The sequence below is a fragment of the Dasypus novemcinctus genome, chromosome 16 (genome assembly GCF_030445035.2).
Source record: "Dasypus novemcinctus isolate mDasNov1 chromosome 16, mDasNov1.1.hap2, whole genome shotgun sequence".
Classification (NCBI taxonomy): Eukaryota; Metazoa; Chordata; class Mammalia; order Cingulata; family Dasypodidae; genus Dasypus; species Dasypus novemcinctus.
The window spans coordinates 18,605,948-18,627,863 of NC_080688.1; the positions used below are offsets into that span (position 1 = coordinate 18,605,948).

A 21,916-nucleotide genomic window follows, 5' to 3' on the forward strand; every position below is an offset into this window, starting at 1 on the left:
TATCAGATTCTGACTGCAGACCTTACTACTTATTTGTGTTTTATTAATACAAAAAAACATTTTAAAAAATGCATATACTCCAGTTTTCTTTTGTTGTTGTTTTGTCTTGCATGTATACTTTTTAAATTGAGAGTGGAACTTCTAACTACCAAAAATTTACCATTCTGAATGTACCCTTTTCCTACCTTTACCTATGACCATAAGAGTACACCCATTGGAATGGCTACTATTTTAAATATATGCAATAATTAGCGCTGACGAGAATATGGAGAAATAACCCTCGTGCATTCCTGGTAGAAATGTAAAATGATGCAGCCACTGTGGAAAACAGCTTGGCAGTCCCTCAGAAGATTAAACGTAGACTACCATAGGTCCAGGCAATACCACTTCTGGGCACATACTCCAAAGAATTGAAAGCAGGGACTCAGACAGATAGCTGTACACCAGTGTTCATAATGGCATTATTCACAATAGCCAAAAGGTGGAAGCAACCCAAGTGTCCACCAGCAGATGAATGGATAGACAAAATGTGGTATATACATACAAAGGAATATTACTTCAGCTTTAAAAGGGATGAAGTTTTGATACATGCTACAGCATGGATGAATCTTGAACATATCATGTTGAATGAAATAAGCCAGACAAAAAGGGACAGTGATTCTACTTGCATGAAATAGCTAGAATATGCAAGCATGAGGCAGACACTAGGGTACAGATTACCAGGGATCAGGGCAGGGAGAATGGAGAGAGAGTGCGTAATGGTAGGACTTCTGTTTGGTGTGTTGGGAACATTCTGGTGTCTTTGGGAGTGGATGAGGTGGGAAAGTTCATGTATATATGTTTCCACAATTTAAAAAAAGAGCAACTAAAGAGACAAGTAAAGGCAGCAATACACGAGCCTGGATCAGACCCCAGAGGATATTAATGGGATACTGTTGATATAAAGACCAAAAGCTTTAAATCAGTGTTAAGGTTCTTGAACTTGATAACTATGTATAAAGTTGTTAAGTAAGTTAGTATCCTTGTTCTTAGGAAAATGTATGTGCAAGTATTATGTGTTCAAAGAGCATGAGGATACAGCCTACTCTCAAATGTTTAGAAAATTGTTAGACAAAGATAGATAAATGAATTGATAGATAAGATGGATAGATAGATAATACAGCAGTAATGTGGCAAAATATTGAAATTGGTGGGTCTGGGTATCTGGAGAGGGGGTATATGTTGGAATTCTCTGTATTGGTTCTGTACTATTTATACAACTGTCTTGCAAGTTGAAATTATTTCAAAAGAAAGGAAAAAAAATGAATGAAATAAAAGCATTCAGCTTTATTAGGCCAAAAACAAAAAATCAAGATGTTACCTTTAATTTCATCTAAACTGAAAGTTTAATTCCCCTAGAACCATATCTGCAAGTTTTTAGTGTTATCTTGGAGAAGGGAGATTCAGGAAAGAACCTTACTTTCATTGTATACTTTTGAACTGGAAAAAGCCATCAAGAATATCCCACCCAACCACCTACTTTTGTTTTTTGTTTGTTTTAGGAAGTGGATTTTTTCATGCTATACACAAATCTAATCACATGACATTCCTACATAGCCTTTCCATGAGTTGTCCTCAGTATTAAAATGCAGGCATCTTCACTGGGTTCTTCGTGATCCAGTCCCTGCTCACATTCCAGCCTTGTGTTTCATCCAATCGCCTCTGCATTTCAGCCACATGAAAGAATATTCGCAGGTGTCGGGTCCACCAGGCTCTCTTCTGCCTCTGGGACTTGGCAGAGGCTGTCTCCCTCCTCCTGTTCCTTACCACTCCTTAACCACACTGACCCTCCCAGACACACCTACCCCTTCTCTGTTCTCCCCTGCTGTCACGTGCATACTGCCCTCTCAGCACTAGTCATGTTTCACCTCTCTTCTCTGAGTATGGACTTGTTCCTCTCCCCTCTAGCTTGTGAATTTGAGGATTTGGACTCTTTCTCTAACATGTTGCACCATGACCAACGCATAGTAGGCACTTGATAAAACAAGTTAACCAACAATTATGGGGCACCTACTATGTGACAGGCACTCTTCTAAGCAATTTGCATATCTTCTTTCAATCTTAACCCCCAAGTGGGTTTTTTTTTGTGCTTAACAGAAGCTTGTTCAAGCTTCTATTTTAGTACTTAATGTATTGTATTGTGACACTCCACTGGGATATTAGAGTCCTGTCCAGCTTTGTATACTTACAACAGAGCACATCTCCAGGCACATAGATGGTACTCAGACCGTATATGATGGAGAGATGGAATAATGAAACTAAAAATGCCCATTCTTTTATAGACTGAAAAAAAAAAAAAAGATGCTCAGAAATGTTAAATTGTTTGCCTAGGTTCTTATACCTTATTAGAGTGGGGTTGGCAAGTTGCAGTCCTCCTGATTAAGTTGCTTTGCTTCTTTTAGAGGATTTTCAAGGCCATCAAACATTAAGCAGTCATTTTAAAGATAGGAAAATGTTGTGGGAAATCCTCCTTTGAGGTTTTAGAGGGGTTCATTGAATAAGAGGTGTGAGGAAGGAAAAGAGAAACCCCTGCCGGTGTAGCTCCCCTCAACTGTTTTCCTCATTTTTTTTTTTAAGATTTATTATTTATTTATTTCTCTCCCCGCCAGTTGCCTGTTCTCTGTGTCCATTCTCTGTGTGTTCTTCTGTGACCGCTTCTATCCTTATCAGGGGCACTGGAAATCTGTGTTTCTTTTTGTTGCATCATCTTGTTGTGTCAGCTCTCCGTGTGGGCGGCGCCATTCCTGGGCAGGCTGTGCTTTCTTTCCCGTTGGGCTGCTCTCCTTACTGGGCACACTTCTTGTGCATGGGGTTCCCCTAAGCGGGGGGACACCCCTGCGTGGCAGGGTACTCTTTGCGCGCATCAGCACTGCGCATGGGCCAGCTCCACATGGGTCAAGGAGGCCTGGGGTTTGAACCGTGGACCTCCCATGTGGTAGGCGGATGCCCTATCCACTGGGCCAAGTCCACTTCCCAGCTTTCCTCATTTTGATGAGCAAAATGCACATAAAGAGGACAGGAGGGAGCGAATATGGCTCAAGCAGTTGAGTGCCTGCTTCACATGTGGGAGGTCCTGTGTACAGTTACCAGTTCCTCCTAAAAACAAACGAATAGACAAACAACAAGCAAATGAAAAAACCAACTCAGGGGAGCCAATGTGGCTCAGTGGTTGAGTGCCGGGTTCCCACATACAAGGTACCAGGTTCATTCCCCAGTCTGGTACCTCAAAAAAAAAGAAGAGGACCTGAAATACAAAGTAAAATCGAAAGGGGCACATTGACTATAAAATTAAACATCGACATGTTTTAAGCAGGGTAGAGAGGTGCAAAAATGGCAACAGTATTTCAAAAAGACTTCATCTTGACTGTTTTTAGAGCTATTTCTTTCTCAGAAATACTCTTCTCTTATGGAAATAAGTGTGATAATATTTTCAATATACAGAATTTTACTTTACAACTAGGTTCTACTTGTGAAGAAAAAAAACATGATCTGTTTCTCCCTTAACACTAATAAAGTTAACAACGTGTAAAATTAGACTTTAAAATGTTTCTAGGGAAGGTGGGCTGAAATATATGGGGCAGGAGGGTGGTTTCTACTGTTTATATCTAGGATAGCACCTACCTCATTAGATAATAATTTGGTATATTCTATATATTTTTTCCTGCAAGAGACTCTTGGCTTTTATTTCCTTTTGACCTTTTATGAGTGGGAAGTTCTCTTTCTAATTACTCCCTAGCTCCTTTTGGAGATTTGTATGACCTACACTATATCTGGGATAAAGGCTTCTTGCTTTACTTGATGGTTAAGTCCCAGAGTCTGGAGCATTACTGTTCAAAACGTTCTTTGTTAGAACTGTGTGGTTTACACAGCATTTTTCTTCTCTTACTCTTTTACTCAATCCTTTGTATTATAGCTTGTTTGAAAATAGTGATTTCAGCAATAGGTTTTAGGTGAGGCCAGTTTTAGTGAATGACTAATTCTTAAAGCCACCTTAGCTAATTAGGTCAAAGAACATTTTCACTATCCCACATTGTCATGGGTGAGTATATGCACATAATTTTTTTCTGTACTTAGAAATATGTAGCAGTATTCTGCAGATATTACAGTAGAAATCAGTTGTCTTCTACTTAATATATCCCTCTTGTTACATAGTAGATAGTAAATATTTGACAAATATTCTACCTCATTTGGTCTAGTGTAAAACAAAGTAAGGTCTCTGATAAGAATAAAAAATTTATTTGGCACAATGAATATGTTTATCTAGATTCATATGACATTTCATGAAATATTTATTTGGATTCATTCATTCAATAAATATTTATTCCTTATTAAGTGATGGGTTTGGTACTAGGCATATAGCAATAGACAACACTGACAGAGTCTGCCCTCATGTAGCTTAGTCTGTCACTTTAATAAATGGTTAAATATTCTAATAATAATAATAATAATAGCCACCATTTATTCTTACTGTATGCCAGGTAAAGTGTTAAGCATTTTGAACAATTTTCTCACTTAATCTTTCCAATAATAAAGGTAGTAGTAGTATATATATTCTCTTTTGCAAATAGGGAAAAAAGACAAGAAACTTGCTCAGTGTCCCATCACTCTAATAAAGGGCAATGCCAGCACTGAGACCCAGGCCTGCTCACTGCAGCCTACTTTCAGTTGCAACCATCAGCATTACAATTGGTGCCCTGTGTTAAGGTAACCATACCCTGTTAAGGTGTAAAATAACCATGTAAGGTAAATAATAGCAAGTTGTGAATCAGGGGCGAGAGCCCTGGTGTGTGAGAACTCTCCCTTCCTGCCTTCCTTTCTCAGGAGGAAGCCGTGCACAAGTCCAGCAGCAGCAGCAGTGTTTCTCCTTCCTTCCTGGAAGATCCCTTGCTGGAGGCCGCCACGACTACCAAGAAGAGTGAGTGTTCGTGGTCCAAAGCGCTTGACTGAGAGGCGGCTCACACTGTGCCCTGGGACCATTTGGGGTAGAAAGAAAGAAGCCGAGAGTTTCACTAGTCAGGATTAGAAAGATTCAGTTCTTTCCCTAGGGTTATATCATAATATAGAGCTAAACTGGTAACCGGGCCTCAGGCTCTTAACTTAGAATACGTCAGTCAGATTTGTGTTCACAGATAAAATTTTGTTTCTAGTTGTGGGGAATAACTCAACTGATAGATAGATGGATAGAGAGGTGTATATATTTAGAGCAATTCTATATTTGCCTAAATTAAGCAAGAATACCTAAATAATCGCACTTATCATCATCCCTCACATACTCACACGCATACCCCAAAGTATATGTGTAGACAGTAAAAATAACTTTGATTCTTCAGGCAGTTGGTTTTGAATACAGATGTCTGAAGTTAAGTGATTTCTAAATACTTTTAAGAATTTTTTAATTTTTAGGATCATTATGAAAGATTAAAATTAATTATATATTATATAATATACTTTTAGACATTGATTTCATTTCCCATACCCACAGAGGTTTTAGTGGTTAAAATTCTATAAAAACAGTAAGAGCTGACCTTGGTTTTATCTGTAATTATTATTTGGTCATGCCTATTACATTTTATAGGGACCCAATTAAATCAAATAATGAGTTTCTTTATCTTTTCTTGACTATGGAAATTACATGTTTTGTTTTCCTTTAGTGGTTGCTTTTGGTGGAACAGTCCAAATACATGGATCATATTTAGCTTTGTGTTGAGTTTCACTTCCCTATACCTACTACATGAAGCAGCCTTACTTTGCAGATATGGGAGGAAGTATTAAATAAAATTCTGGCAGCATAATTTATTTCCAGTTTTGTCCTTATTTTTTCAAAATGTGAATCTAGAACCTTTCAGACCCTAAAACATTCTCCTTTTAAACCCTGTCCTAAAGTATGATTAGGCAGAGGAGAGCACACTATTAGCATCAAAGCTGACGTTTATTTTTTTGAAATTTAAATAGAGCTTTATTTAAACCTAATGATGAAGAAGTCATGATAAACATGTAGCAGGAAAAGTTTTCTTATTTTCTCTTTAAAAGTGAGAAAATAAGAGGGTATACTTGAGAATTTTGGAATAATTTGGGAGTATTTTTGCCACAGAATATGCACTTTCACATATTTTTAAACTAATGCCTAAGATTCTTTAAATGCAAATTTCTTGGGAAAGTAGCTTACATATTTTTAAACTAATGCCTAAGATTCTTTAAATGCAAAATTCTTGGGAAAGTAGCAAGAGGGCATTTGTATGTATAAATCTAAGACAATGCTTATTCTGTGTTTTTATGTATGAATTTGAATGAATATTAAAAGCATTGAATATTTGTTTTCCTTTTTCCTGGCTAGTTCTGTAGGAAGTTTATCTCAAGGATTCTTTTATAACAGTCCTCAGAGTCTCCCCCTAAGGCAGGGTTCTTAACCTTTTTATTCCACAGACCTTTTAGCAGTCAGGTGAAAACCATAGACCCCTTACCAAGTCCACACTATACTATGTATTATTTAATAAATGTATCACACCTACACCAACATGTCCCCACAAGAAAAATGTTTCTTCGAATTTCATTTCAAGCTCACGGGCCCCTTGTTAAGAACCCCTGCCCTAAGGATGCCATCTTAATACACCTCTCCAATGAAATAAACACGTCTTCTGGACTGCAGTGTTCATCACAAATGATGAAGGATTTTCTATTAGAAAAGTTGAAATTTTTGAGTTTTTTTTTTTATTTGTTTTCATTTGGTTAAATCTTTAGAGCCTCCGAAATTCTTGCCCATATCATCAACACCCCAGCCAGAGAGGCGGCAGCCACCGCAGAGACGACATTCCATTGAAAAGGAAACACCAACTAATGTGAGGCAGTTTCTGCCACCATCCAAGCAGAGTTCCCGATCTCTTGTAAGTAACTGAAAGACTGCGTGGTAGCTTAAGGATTAGTTAGAAAGCAAAGAATCATTTGCTTTCTTGGGAAGATGATATGTAGGAAAATACTTCCAAAGGTTAACATGAACTTAAATAACCTTATTTCTTTTTAATAGCTAAAGAAAACAAACCCTAACAGTAACCTAAATGAAATTTGTCCAGTCTTTGTTCATTTTGAGTACTTTTTTTCTGGAACATTTATCAATAGTTGAGAATATGGATTCTTATTAAAGAAACACTTTCTTCCTTTTCAAAGGATATTCATTCACTTAAAAAGTTAATAGTTTAATGAAAAAACTCTTAGCAAAGTCCAACTGCAATAGATTGTTTTATTGAGGCAGAACTAAAGGGGGAGAATTTTGATCCATCAATTACCATTATACATTGTTTTCAAGTATGTTTTCTGATATTGGAGTTCAAAGTTGATACTTGCTGCTTTCTAGATATTTCCAGGTTTACTTGGTGGATACTTCTCAGAACACTGGAACAGAGCCCACTTTGCCCCTTGCCAAGGAAGATTCACCAGATCCACTAGCTAAAGGAGGTCCATAAACATTCCTGTAGCCCCACTTTCCTTTAGAAATAGTTGCAGGCGAGATGCAAGGCTAGAATCAATAATTCTATCCATAGTCTATTATATAATTTTTTTTTCACATACTCATGAATTAAAAACACTGGAATATGTTTAGTCAATTTCTTTTAGGCTGTAATGAATCATCAGGGGTTCAAATGAAGCAACAGCAGATATTCTCTCCTCCTGGGAGAGAAACAAGAAGACAAAGTAGAGGGAGATAGTATGGTTATAATGAAGACACAGTTTACATTGAGCTTATTGTGTTGAAATATGTTAAATCATCCTTATTGCAAAACAGAATAATCAAAGAACTAATGATTTTATGGCCTTTCCTGATAGAATTCTTCTAACTCCTAAATAATTACTGAAACACTGTCATTTGAGGAAATAGAAACTTGGTTTATCAACATAAAAGCAGAACTCCAACCAGGCAAATTCAAACTTTAAAATTTGAAGACTTTTGTTAATGTAAATAAGTTGTTGCTTTAGTAAAATATACTTATTGTCACAACTTAAAAATACATGAGAGGTAACACTTCCGTGACTTTTTTTTTAATGTCTGTAATTAGGATTTTCTTCTCTTCACCCAGCTTCTGCTGATGACAGTTTGTCATTCACTTATGTACCTGGCCTTTGTGATTATACAACATCATTATTGAGGCAGACTTAAATACAAAATATTATTGATAGAAATTATTGGATCAATTACAAAAGTCATTTCAGCTAACCATAGAAGTTCTCACAAGAAAGACTGTCAGCCCATATCCAGGGTCTATGATCAGAGTGGGGACTGATTTGTGGGGAATCAGCAGCCGATAGCCCCTCTGCTTACCACTGTGTATGTTTAGTCTGTAAGGGCAAGGGGTACGTTGTCCATACAAGACTGTGACTCCCTTGAAGTGCCTTTATCTTGAGCAAGCCATAAAAATCACACTTTGTGGACATGCCCTCTAGCTTGGTAAGTATTAAAATGTGATAATTATTTTAAAAGTTTAACTGTATTTTAGAAAATAAGCTGTCATTTTGTACCTATAACCCCACATCTGAAAATGGCAGACGTTCTTTTGTTATTTGAAATTTTTTATTTTTGTTGTATTTCATTCTCTTTCTTAGAATGTTGAAATGTAACTTTTTTCATCATTTGGTCGAATAACTGGCAATTGCCTACCAAGGGGTGAAAGGTCCCTGCCTCCTGGTGGGAGCACCCAGCTCACTGGTGTGTTTCCATGTGCTGTTCTATGATGAGCAGTGCCTCTGTCCAGCCGCCCAGCAGGCTGCATGGAGGAGACCTAGTGTTCACAAGAATAGCCGATTTGGGAAAGTCCTCAGTTTCAGTCTTTGCCGTGTGCACCTTGAGATTTCAGGGAACGCCTCCATGTGTTGATGACTGACTGGATGTGTATGGATCGGGACGTCGGCTCGCACACGCAGACGGAATTGACCATTACGTCCTCCACAGGGTTTTTGTTTTGTTTTTCTTTCACGATCTGTAATCACTATTTGTCAGTATTGTTTTCTCCTTTCTTTCCCCCCTGCCATTTTCCTTTTTCCTTATCTATTGTTCAGGTTCCTAGGATAACCAGTGTATGGCCAAGGACGCCTTTCCGACCACTTTTTTCTACCATCCAAACAGCTTCTCTGCTCAGCTCTCATCCTTTTGAAGCAGCCATGTTTGGGGTAGCAGGGGCTATGTATTATCTATGTGAGAGAGCTTTTACCAGCAGGTGGAAATCCGCAAAGGTTGGCCTCTTTCTGCTGGTTCTGGGAATTATTTTACTTTCTGTATCTCTTTGACAGTGATACCTCAACTACAGCACTCTGCAAGAATTAACAGCTTAGATGGGCACTCTGCTTCTTATTGATTCAGATCTTTTGTAGGATGCTTAGATCACACCACAGGTCTCAGCTGAGAGGAGAATGACTCTGAAAGGACAACAAACTCAAAATGCAGCATCAGATGAAAGGGCCTGGGAATGTTTGTTTCTCTGAGTGGCCTAACTGTGCCGTGCCCTGGAGGAACGCCTCCTCCTCTCCCTGCCTTGCTCTCCCTTGAGCCCCACCACCCCTCCAGCTCGCAAGGCCCCCTGCCCTGACCCTGTCGTGTCCTTTCCAGTGAGCCATGGTCTTGAGGGGCTGTGTCCTCATAGAATGTGCCACCTCTGGATTTAGGGAGCTTTTCCTTCCCCATCACCTGTGGTATGGTTTTTACAACAACCCACTTTGCTTCTCTGGAGAAAGAAATTTTGAGTTTTCTTTTTATTAATATGGTTATTTAAAATAGTTTAAATATATCTGCATTTGTTGTTTTTTTAAGATTTTTACACAGGATGTATTCTACTATTATTTGCACCTTCACATTGTTGAAGAAAGTGTAACAGTTTCCAAACTCAAAGGAAATAAAAAAAGCCCTTGGACCTATCTTGTTGTTTTGTGCCCTGTGTAACAGGAGCCACAGAGCAGTGTCCGTCGTGGGCTGCCTGTTCCCCGGTTACAGGTTCTCTACGTGCTTCTCAGCGGCCTCTGTTTATAAAATAGGCCCTTGACAAATGAAGCAGCTGGTTTCTTTGTTACTCTTTGTTGACAGTCTTGTTTTTAAAAGGAGACTCTGAATGTGAATGAGATACAGCCAATTCCTTTTTCTGCTTATTTTTTATGAAGTCCAGGGTGAAGCTCAGTGGTTTTTCCTACTTCAGATCTGGCCATTTGGGCGGAATATTAGGTCGTGGCAGGGATGACTTTGTCTCCTGTCCCTGCTCCTACTCGACCAGCATCTTTATTATCAGCCCTTCCTACACAGAGATACTCGCACACCAAATCCACATATGACTTTAGGCAAAGAGATCCATCACTTTGAGTTTTAAAATTGACCTTGAAGAAAAAGAAAAGTAATTAAACTAAATACTTGCTATTTTTACTTAAGTTTGGCTTCCTTTAGTTTATTAAAAACTCAAAAAACCAATGGTTGTTTGGATAATTTTAAAATATCTGCTACTTAATTATGACGTTGTTGCTTATCAATACCACTATATAAAACATGACTCTTCCCATTCCTCTGGATCAATAACTGAATTTATAAGCTATGATCAGTAATCTGTGTGTCTCCTAATTCACCCCTTTTGAATGGTAAAGTGTAACCAAAATATTGAATAAAAACAGCAATTGTAATGACATATATCAAGGGACGCGCTACAGGTCCGTCAGCTCCATAGCATATTGAAATTTTGTTCAGCTTTCCTTTGCTAAATGTGGAAGTCACATTTACACACAGAGGAGCAAGGGCAGGAGAGTTGTGGAAGACAGCCCTCAACCTCTTCAGCAGCCTCGGCCCTGGAGTGAGCCTGGTGCTGGCTCCGGGCGACTAAGCACAGTGTGCTGGGGGAAGGGCTGCTGGCCTGGTCCCGCCCAGAGAGCTCTCTACGTTTTGGAGCATTAGTATCTCAGCAAGATCTGTTAACGTTTAATTTGGCTCTGGGGACATTGAATTAATACTTTCTCTCAATTGAAAAATAAAATGGTTAAAAATTATTTTAGAAACTATTTGTCATTTCCTTTCATGTTGCATTAAAGCTTTGTTGTCCTTGGGAAAGCTCCAAATTAAAACATTAGCATTTGACTTCATGAAAATTATTTTACTAAAGGGTAGTCTGTTTTACCAAAAAGAAAAACAAAAACAAGAAAACCAAGAAAACCCCATACTTTCTTACTATTTCCTCTAAAGTACTATATTTGCACATGGTTCAAAGCGGTATGCTTAACTAAGCCCTTTTGTAAGACTGAAGAGAGGAAAGTACAGCTTTCAGATGTATTGTGTGTGTTAAATATATCCCTGCAAACAAAAAAGAATTACTAGTCTACCTGAAATGTTTGCCAGCCCAGGTCTCCTAGTTATAAAGTAAATTAAATTGGCACTATTTATTTACTGTCTTCTTAACAGGCACAATAACAACTCTCGGTTAGTTATTATCAGGTTTTTTTTGCTAGATTAATACATTACTTTGTTGCAACTCAGCAGTTTTGTCTGCAAAAATATACCACAGTCATATTTATCACTGATGAATAAAAACAGTAGCAGGAACACTTCTGAACTGTGCAAAAGGCTGTCCTTAAAGTGTTTTCAGCCAGCAGTGCTTACCCTTGTGCCTAACCTTCAAAGGGCAGTTCCTTTGTTCCCTCTTGACACTTTTCTCAGAGTGGAACAAAACAGAGGACAGAGTGAACATGCCAATTTAATCCTATTATCTTTGAAGGCTTTTCCCATTGAAAGAACAAGTTGTGTGATAATTGTTTTGTTGTGTTTTTTTTTTTAAGTATTTTGTGCATCTAAGTAAATGATGAAGTCTTTCTAAACAAACTAACAAACTATCCCTCTCACCCTCCATTTACTAAGCTCCTTATCTTAAAAATTCAATTGCAGGATTTTTTTCCCCAAACATTTTATGCAAATTTAATCTTTAGTGTACGGCTTATTAGCCGTAGTTCTTTAAAACTATAAATTTTAGTAAATGCTAATGTTTGTCAAGTTTGCAACATAGATGTGTTTTTACTTTTCTCTGACTGAAAGACAGAACCGAACATTAAAACTCCATAAACTGACTTCATTCATAGTCCCTTGCTTTCTTATTTGGCTTATTCGGTTTCCAGAATGCCTGCGAGCAGCGCTGTTGTGTGTGGGGGAGTGGATCGGAATGTGCCTGCACTGAGAACATAAGTCTCGGTGTCACCACCACAATGGCCCTTGTGAGGCACCAGGACGGTTGCACAGGACCGCTCTGTCTTTCTGCGATCGATCCAATCAAAACGCAGGCCGGAGGCGGGCAGATGGGCGCAAGACTCTGTATTCAGTGGGCTCAGTTACATCAGCCTTGCATAAATATTCATGGAACTGCCCCCAGGTCTGCCCAGTGCTGGCTCTGCATCCAGCACTTGTTTAAAAGTAACAGCAACCCATCTGGGTAACTGTGGGGCCAGGCTGTGTAGTGTGCCTTTCGAATGTAAACAGCACCCATAGTTTCAAGTTCAAATTCTGCTCATACCACTAGGAGTTTTCAAGGTGTGCTGATGTAACTGACCACTAACTAAGGCTGCTCGGTATAAATTACTAACTATCTCCTCTTGGCTATTCTGGGTACCACAAACCAGTCCTTAAATCAGTACCAATCTTATAGATTTGCTATTTATCTCCCAGCATAGAGTTTAAAACACAACACTAAGTAATGTCTTTGTGCATTCATAGGATAAAACGGACACAAAACTGGTTTAAAACAAAAAAAAGTTTTTTCAAGATTCAGTGTATAAATACATAGCTCCACTTAATGGATTGGAGTCATAAGCTATCTGAGCAAATACCAGGAACTTTCATTTACTGGGAATTTTGATAGACTATAATTGCTTCATATGTTCAACAGACATTTTCTGCTGTTATCTTATTGTATTTAAAAATTACTTGGTGCCCAAGAGTAAGCCAAAGCTGTACCAGTTTTCATTGGGAAGCTTTTCTTCTCTGAAACTACTAACGAGGTGTCTGATCTGAGGGAAATTTTGCAATTCCAGTTCAGAGAGATAGATGTTTCTTACTTGCGGAATTTTGAATTTCAGGAGGAATTCTGCTATCCAGTGGAATGCCTCGCTCTGACTGTGGAGGAAGTGATGCATATTCGTCAGGTCCTGGTGAAAGCAGAGCTGGAAAAATACCAACAGTATAAAGATGTCTACACTGCTCTGAAAAAAGGAAAGGTATCACTGTTTAGAGTTGATTAATCGGAAGAGTTAGAAAGGTAAACAGTCAGAGAGACCGTCTCCTAAGAGAGCTGTCAGCCAGAAGGCACAGGGCTGTGGTGCATTTTAGGAGAGAAGCTGTTTGTGTGTCAACAGACAGTTCCTCTGTCTGCCTTGCTCATTTTTTTTGTTCCTCCCATAGAAATAAAAATATGGAATGTTTAAAAACAGCCATAATAAATAATGTGTACCTTCATAATACCTGTCTGCGTTTAGTCCTCATACTTTCAAAGGACACAGAAAATATATCTGAGAAACAGCCATTTTCAGACCTTCTTCAGAGTGTTTCCATGACAGTGGTGCACTTGAGAGCTGTGGCCTTTATCTTGTAAAGTAAAGTAGTTAATAAGGGGCCAGTTATAACATCACAGAGCCAAACATAAACATAGGGTTTTTGAGTTTTCTTCCTCCTCTTGTCTACCGTATTTCCCCCATATGTAAATTAAAGTGTATTCAAAACTATGTAAACTAGGACATTAACTATTGATGCTTTCTATCTCCTTTTAAATTTGCAATTTTAGCTCTGCTTTTGTTGCCGAACCAGGCGATTTTCCTTCTTCACCTGGTCTTATACCTGTCAATTCTGTAAGAGGTAAGGTATTTTGTAATTAATGGAAAGATAGATTTAACAGTAGTGAAATAAATACCTATTAACTGTAATTTTTCATCATTTTTCGAGATTTGACCCATTCTATTGCATTATTTCACGTTATCTTTGAGGCTTAGAAATATTGATTTCTTCCAAAAAGTGGATCAGACACTTGGAACATATTTGTCTGAACATTATTTCTTTTACATAAGTAAGATTAATTCAAATAATAATATGTCATGTTTGAACAGAAGACATCATATGATCCCTGGGTAGCCAAAATAAGAAAATTTCAAACAGATACAAGTTGATCCTTCTATAGGATATAATGTGATAATACAAAAGCCAAGTTTTACAGATTAAGTGTCTTTTGGCAGTCCACAGTCATACCAAATTGTTACATTCTGCGAGAAGAACCAGAGAGATTTTGCAGTTTAATGTAGAAATTCACAGCCACACAACTGTTAATTTCTCTAACTCTCAAATCCCATCCATGTATCATACCGAGTAATACTTTTGATTTTGTATACAGGCCAGTGTGCTCACAGTGTTGCAAAAAGGTAAGCGAAGCTTGGTTAAATTATAACTTGTATTAACTCTAATGATTATGCATCTGCAACAGTACTGCTCATTCTTGGTTTTATTTTGGGATAATAGATGCGACTGCCATCAAAGCCATACTCCACTCTTCCAATCTTTTCTTTGGGACCTTCTGCCTTGCAAAGAGGAGAAAGTTTTATGAAGCCAGAAAAACCCTCCACTAGCCATCATCGGCCACTTCGGGGCATTGCCAGGTGAGCGAGGGGCCCAGGGCGTCCAAGCATCCCGGGGAAGAGAAGTATATTCCTTTGGAAGACGGTGATGGTTTCGGTTTGAGTAGGGGCTGGTCAGTTGATTTTAATATAATTGGTTTTGACTTGCAAACAAATCTCTAAAACTTACCTAAGGGTAGCTTACCAAGAGAGAATGGCTCTCTACTTGAAGGACACCTTAATCTCATAGTTTATATTTTTCCTACTTTAAAAATAATTTTGTCCTTTAAAGTCATCTTTAAAAACTGACCTTGTTTTCAGTGTAGTTGAAAACTTATACATAACAGTCTAATCCTTCTCTAGTTGCTGTGTTTTCAACAATCTGCAGTACCTTTGGTTTACTATTGTAAAGGCAGGAATAAAGCTTTATATCCAGAACTATCAATATAAAGAAAAGAATTGCCTGTGTAGCAATCCCTTTCCGTGGAATGCAGGTAGGGTTAGTTCAGTTCTTTAAGAAAGACGGAGGGAGTCAGCCAGCTCTGGCCGTCACGCTGGCAGGGCTGAGGGGTCAGGCTTTTACACCCAGCGGGCACTACGAGAGAGGGAGGTGTGGGCCCTGCTGGTGCTTTCAGCTCTCCTCTGCATCATCACGTTTGCTTGTGAGTTGTCCTCAGTGGACTCGGGCAGACCATACCCTAGGCTAGTCATCTTTCTGTCCCTACTCTGAACATACACAGATTATATTTTCTTCTCCTGCAGGTTACTAGTTACATTCCTGTTTGGTTTAATTAAAATAGTGAATGAATTGATGATACCTCTCATCAAAAACATTAATTATGATGTTGGTATAGATAAATCCGGCTCTCTGGAATCCAAGTAACCCAGCACCCAAATACAGAGAATTTTGGGGAATGGGGAGACATACTTGATAAATACATGAATGACAAGAAAGCTAACCAGAAGATAAATTTTTCAAATGTGTCATGGGATTAAGGTAAATTTACCAGTTTCCTGTAGTCCAGCCCACTATACAGTTAACAAATCTTCATTGATCATGACACTTGGCCATTGGGTGACTGAAGAAAGGAGGTGAAGTACCTGGTGAATCATCAGTAGAACTTGAGCAACTTGTACTTTGTTTCATCTGAGCTGTTAAAATTCACAATCCATATATGGGTGACAATCAGGTGAATATCCAGAAGACCCTATTTTCCAAACATTTTAGAAGGACCAAGAGTTTGGTATTATTATTTCTTAATAAAACATATTTCCTGGCTCCTTTTAAAAAATATTTCTGGGGAAGCGGCTGTGGCTCAATCAGTTGGGCTCCCGTCTACCATATGGGAGGCCCTGGGTTCGTGTCCTGGGGCCTCCTTGTGAAGGCAGGCTGGCCTGCACGCCGCGGAGCGCCGCCCCGCCTGTAGATGCCACAGAGCGCCGTCCAGCCCGCAAGCACCATGCAGAGCCAACCCAGCAAGGTGACACAACAAAAAAGGGAGACAAGCGAAAACACAGAAGAGCGCACGGTGAATGGACACAAAGAGCAGACAGCATGCAAAAAGCCACAAGGGCAGGGGGTGATAAAAAATATACGTATATTTCTGAACCTTGTCTCTGATGAGAAATTCCTCTTCAGAAAACATGAAATGGTCAAATCATTCTCACCCATTGCATAAAGCTTGGACATCAAATTTACTTTTTAGGGAAACGGACTTTGGCCCAGTGGTTAGGGCGTCCGTCTACCACATGGGAGGTGGTCCGCGCTTCAAGCCCCGGGCCTCCTTGACCCGTGTGGAGCTGGCCCACGCGCAGTGCTGATGCGCGCAAGGAGTGCCATGCCACACAGGGGTGTCCCCCGCGTAGGGGAGCCCCACATGCAAGGAGTGCACCCATAAGGAGAGCCGCCCAGCGCGAAGGAGGGAGCAGCCTGCCGAGGAATGGCGCCGCCCACGCTTCCCGTGCCGCTGACGACAACAGAAGCGGACAAAGAAACAAGACGCAGCAAAAAGACACAGAAAACAGACAACCGGGGGAGGGGAGGGGAATTAAATAAATAAAAATAAATCTTTTAAAAAAAAAATTTACTTTTTATACAGTTAGTCTTAGTATTGTAGTGGAACGATAAGTCATGATACTGAGTGTGTTTTGTTTTGGTTTGTTTTCAGGTTCTCCTCAAAATCGAAGTCTGTGGACAAATCAGATGAAGAACTGCAGTTTCCTAAAGAGCTGGTGGAGGACTGGAGCACTATGGAGGTGTGTGTAGACTGCAAAAAGTTTATCTCAGACATCATCAGCTCAAGCCGGCGCAGCCTGGTGTTGGCCAACAAAAGAGCCCGGTTGAAAAGGAAGACACAGTCTTTCTATGTGTCCTCCCCTGGCCCCTCGGAGTACTGCCCTTCCGAGAGGACGATCAACGAGATCTGAGCCTGTGCCTTTCAGCTGCTTCTGTGTCCAGTCAGCATCAGCGTGCAGGAACACTGAACTGGACTGTCTTTCCTTTCCGTGGTTTTATTTAAGAGGCTTAAATTTGCATTAGGTCAGATGTTTGCCGCATCACATTGTTCTGCAGACTGAGTGCTGTGTTCACAGCGATCGATGATACGGGCCAGGTCAGCCTCTTGCTCATTTGCACTGAGAGAGGACATTAGTTTGAAACTTGCTTTTGTTGTGTGTGTGGATTTGGAGGCCAGAAACTTTTTCCCTGGTTCAGTCCTTTACTGTTCCTCCAATAATTTTCTGACTAAGGCCAAGGCTTCTCACCTGAGAAATCATCCTCACAAAAGCGTTGATGTTAGCACAGTTCTAAGCAGTAAGTCATATTGACATTTGCACCTGACATTCTGACAGTGTTCCTCCCTTAATGTCCACACCAACTCAGATCTGCCGCCCAGACCCCAAAGAGCTGGAGGCGGAGCCCCGCACAAAACTTTGTGGTATTTGCTAAAACTGTCCACCTGATTTGTAAATTATTGCTGTCCTGAGATGAAGGTTAAACGCGGGACTTTAAGCCTGCATTCTTTGCAAAGTATCTGAACAAGCTCTAGGCCCCCATGGGTGGCCCGCTCCCCTGAGCCACTGTGTTTGCCCAGTGCTGTCACCTCTCGGCCCTTATCTTGAATGTATCGTCCTGACTAGTAGCTTTATCATGGACGTCTAAGAATTAAAGTGTTGTTGTGGGAGTTTCAGGGCAAAGAAAGGCTGAAGTGCTGTCGAGGAGAGAGTGTTCTGGCTGCCTGTGAACAGGGTGGTGACAGCCTAGACCGCCAGCGTGCCACCTGCAGGGAGGGAGCTGGAGCTCAAGCTTCGTCACTACATTTTTGTAACTTTATAATGCAGCCACCATGACGGCCAGTTAAGCTACAATTTGGTACCTAAAGGTCTCAATCTGAAATTATTTTTATAAATGAGTTTTAAAGAAAAAGATTGTGTAGCTGTTTTACAATTGCAAGAAAACCTGCTGACACTGACAAGCTTTTCAGATGCCTTTTTTGCACTAGTTTCCTTGTAAGTGACCTGCGTTGAGTAGGTTAGGTATTGATGACCATAGCTTGGAGAGGTGGCTTTGTATACCTGAAGTTTCTCAGCTTGCCTGGTCCATAGTATGGGTTCTACTTTAACATGCTTGGCAATGACCAGTCAGTGCAGTTGCCATTAATGTTTAGGACATCACTTAATGCATGTACACCATAATTTCCTGACGGCTGTTGGACCCATCTCTGGTCAACATTCTGACGGTACCAGCTACTGAAAGGCATGACAGTTGCATATCACACTATGTCACATCACAGCAACGTTTCTGCAGTAAAGTAACAGCAATACCTCAGAACTGCTCTGGTAGGAGCTTTTAATGGATTGAGATTTCCAGTTTAGTAAATAACTTAAAATTACTTTTACTTACAAAATAAACTTTTGCCCGTTGACTAAAATAATGCATGGTAACAGTTCATCCGTTTGTGCATGTAAAGGTGGCTCACAGGGAATCCTGTATTGGTTATAGAATGTTTAAATTCTTTTAAAGACTCGTTTAAGGACTTTAAAAATTATATTGGGTGAATCTCACTTATAAAAGTTTCCAAGAAACTATTTGAACTTTATACTCCCAATAGTTACGTGGAAGCCACACACTTTCGCCCCAGGCTGAAACTTCTGAAAGGACTACCAGGAATGGGTTCAAGAGAAAGGAAATGGTATTTGTACATGAACATGCACCTAGGATAATGTATTTTTAAATAATGACTGACATTTTTATTAAACTCTTAAAAATTAGAGTTTCACATTCACAAAGCACGTATTTCATAAATATCTTTCACTTCTTCAGGTTTAGAGTGCTGTGTAAGCCATTTAAGCATCATGAGCCCCTCTTACCAGAGTGTCAGAATGTCGAGTCTTTAGTAACTGGCCCTCAGAGAGAGCGAGTGGACAGCATGTTTGCTGAAACAGTGAAGGAAAAGGGCACGTGGCATGGTTAAAATTGTAGAAATCAACTTACCATTGCTTTTTGGTGCCAAAACAAATCCTTAAATTTAACCCTCTCTTGTCCATGACATGCACCCCCACTTGAAAACACTTATCCTAGTGTGACTGTAGGCACAGCCTCTCATTCTTCTATAAGATAATGTATCTTGGCAGTGTTCCTCTTCCTTGTGGTCCCTTGCTGTTCAGTGTTTACCTCTGATCCAAAAAACAAGTCGTAGCGGGCTGGTGTCATTTGGAGTCTGATATGTCTTAGGTCAATATGTGCATATTTGAGGGTCACCCTTTTCTCCTTCTTTACTCTTAACTCTAATTCATTCCAGGGCCAAGCCAGTTCCTTTTGGTCTCCCTGTTGGGAGAGCTTTGTTTCCCTCCCCATCATTTAACTCTCTATCAACATCAGAATATATGTGAATGCTTGTAAATATTGTAATATATTTATTAATATTTGAAAGGCATTCATTCGTTGGACAATTGGAATTAACTCTTCCCAGGCAAAAATTGAATCAAGTAATTGATATATATGTACATTGATTTAACAGTCTTGCTAGGTTTCAAGTCCTGTCTTTGAAATTAAACCAGAAGGTTGTCATGTAGCAATTTTTTAAATGACTTAAGTTTAAAGACATGATGTGGTTAGCTTCATGAACCCATACTAAGAATTTTTAAGGCTCTTATTTTTTTAGCTGTATTAATATAGGGCTTGATTTTAGGTGTCACAGAGGAGACTTGAAAGCTTTTAAATTTTGTTGCTATTTGCTAAAGCAAAATAGCAGAAAATTTTGTACACACAAAACTGTTGAAGGGCCATGAAGAAATGTGTACTAATGAGTGTATAGAACTCAAGATATTGCTGGCATTCAGGGTGACATGACGGTACTAAACATTTTCCATTAAAGTCTTTTATTTTACAAATTACCTAGGGAAAAATAAAATGGCTTTCCATCATACCTTCTGTGTTGAGTTCCTGTTGTAAAATGGCGATGCCTTTGGTTTACTAGCTGTTAGAAATCACCTAGGCAGGTTGGAAAGGCAAGATACTTTATCATCAGCAGCTTAAGGTCACTTTGAGAAATGCAGACTAACGACCACAGCTGGAAAAAGTTCAAATGGAGCCACCACCAATAACTTCATTGTGTTAACAAGGAGTTGTGATTTCCCCTCAATAGGGTAGGAAATTAAAATTCTATAAATAGTATGTAAGTTTGTTAATAAGTCACATATATGGAGACTTAAATTAGTTCTAGGAAAGATAAAACTTTTATATATACTTTCTAAATAGAATTCCTCAAGAAATATTTTGCTAAAATGCCCCATGGTAGGAAAATTTATTGCTGTATCATTTACAGACTTGAGAATAAATTAGGAAGATTAAACCCAAAATGAATTTAGGAAAGTTCTTATGTTTTATGTGAACTAAGAAAGTATCATTGACCCTTCCCATGCCTTAAACATTACATGCTATTGAGTCATTTCATCATTCATTTACATACACCATTCTCTTCCTTGCCAGAAAAGTTTAGGATCGCCTCCCACTGAAGTTTCTCTGTGATAGGTGTAACACAAGACATTTTTGTGTGTGTCCTGTTCATAATCCAAGTGCAGTGACTTCCTTAGTTCAATCAGAGCCCTTGACTTGTGCCTCCTAGATTCCAGAGAGGTAGAAGATTTGAATACCATACATGGGAAAAGCTTTGGGGAGCCCTTACCTTACCATGTGTTTTGTTTTTATATTCCAAGCTCCAATGGAAAAAAATAGGTATAGTCATCATCATCATCTAGGATTTCATAAGAGAATTTCTTTTAGAAAAGGGCTTGATTGCACATAAGATGTATTTAAAGACCCCAGTTCTGATATCTCTGCAAATGCGCGCGCGAGTGCACACACACACACACACACAGATTGATCTTAATATTAACAGTATGCTCACATCATCCAAAGGCACATGTCCTAGAAACATCTCCCTTTGTCCATTCAGAAGTGTGTCAGAGCTAAGAACCTACTTAACATAAAACTCTGCCTACGCTAAGTAAATGTTCATGTGTTTGCACTATGATTCTGGCTCATTCCATTAAAATGTGTATGATGTATAATTTATTTCTTTAGAATAGATTTAACATTGCTGAAATCCTTTCATTGTTTTCAAACATGAGATTAAATTAAAATTAACTTTAACTCCAGTTCAGGCAAAAACACAAGTGTTCTATTTTTAGCTTAAGGGAAAGGGTTTCAAAGTTGTGTTCATGAAAGTGAGAACATCGTCTATCATTGCAGATTTCCTCCTGATTATCCTGAAAGATTTTCATTTCCTAATTCTGCCAACATAAGCATCAACAAATTAAAATACAGTAAGAAATACATGTTTTCACAGAGTTGCCAGATCAACAGATACTTTCAATCAAAAGATTATAAGCAATCCTGGTAAGCCCAGTAGTCTCTGGTAAATGACCCCCCATCCCACTGACCTGTGCCTCACTTGCACAGCTCAGAGAATAGGGCCCTGTGGTAGGCGGGGTACTCTTACAAGCTGCTCAGTGAATCTGGACTTTCTATCAGTTGAAGAAAAGGGGGACTCTCTTCCCTTGGGTATGGTCACCAAGGAGTAACAGCCTAAAGCAAGTTGCCTCCCTAGCCTTGGCCCACCCCCTTGCATATATTCTGCTTGCTTTGGTGTCCCCTCTAACTGCACGGGCCATTGGTCATCCTCTGTCCACCCTGATACCCTTTCCTAGTGTGGCACTGTGCAGAACATCCCAGCCCCAATCCTCCAGGAGCAGCATTTTGGCAATAGTAGTAAGGCCAAGA

General features: G+C 39.4%; 1 protein-coding gene across 8 annotated transcripts in view; it reads left to right on the top strand.

The window, feature by feature from the left end:
• The window catches only part of SPIRE1 (spire type actin nucleation factor 1), a 239,529-nt gene extending 219,469 nt beyond the window's left edge, over positions 1 to 20,060 (top strand). For 5 of the 8 annotated variants that reach the window (XM_071208408.1, XM_058277274.1, XM_058277273.2 and 2 more), the window contains 8 exons: positions 4,861 to 4,954; positions 6,778 to 6,920; positions 9,085 to 9,258; positions 13,114 to 13,251; positions 13,815 to 13,885; positions 14,415 to 14,442; positions 14,540 to 14,676; positions 16,803 to 20,060. In XM_071208408.1, the coding sequence (XP_071064509.1) occupies positions 4,861 to 4,954; positions 6,778 to 6,920; positions 9,085 to 9,258; positions 13,114 to 13,251; positions 13,815 to 13,885; positions 14,415 to 14,442; positions 14,540 to 14,676; positions 16,803 to 17,061 (1,044 nt within the window). In that variant the 3' untranslated portion in view covers positions 17,062 to 20,060. The remainder of the gene's footprint in view (positions 1 to 4,860; positions 4,955 to 6,777; positions 6,921 to 9,084; positions 9,259 to 13,113; positions 13,252 to 13,814; positions 13,886 to 14,414; positions 14,443 to 14,539; positions 14,677 to 16,802) is intronic. The other 3 variants (XM_058277279.1, XM_058277276.1, XM_058277275.1) reach the window with 1 other exon arrangement.
• Positions 20,061 to 21,916: the final 1,856 nt, after the last annotated feature.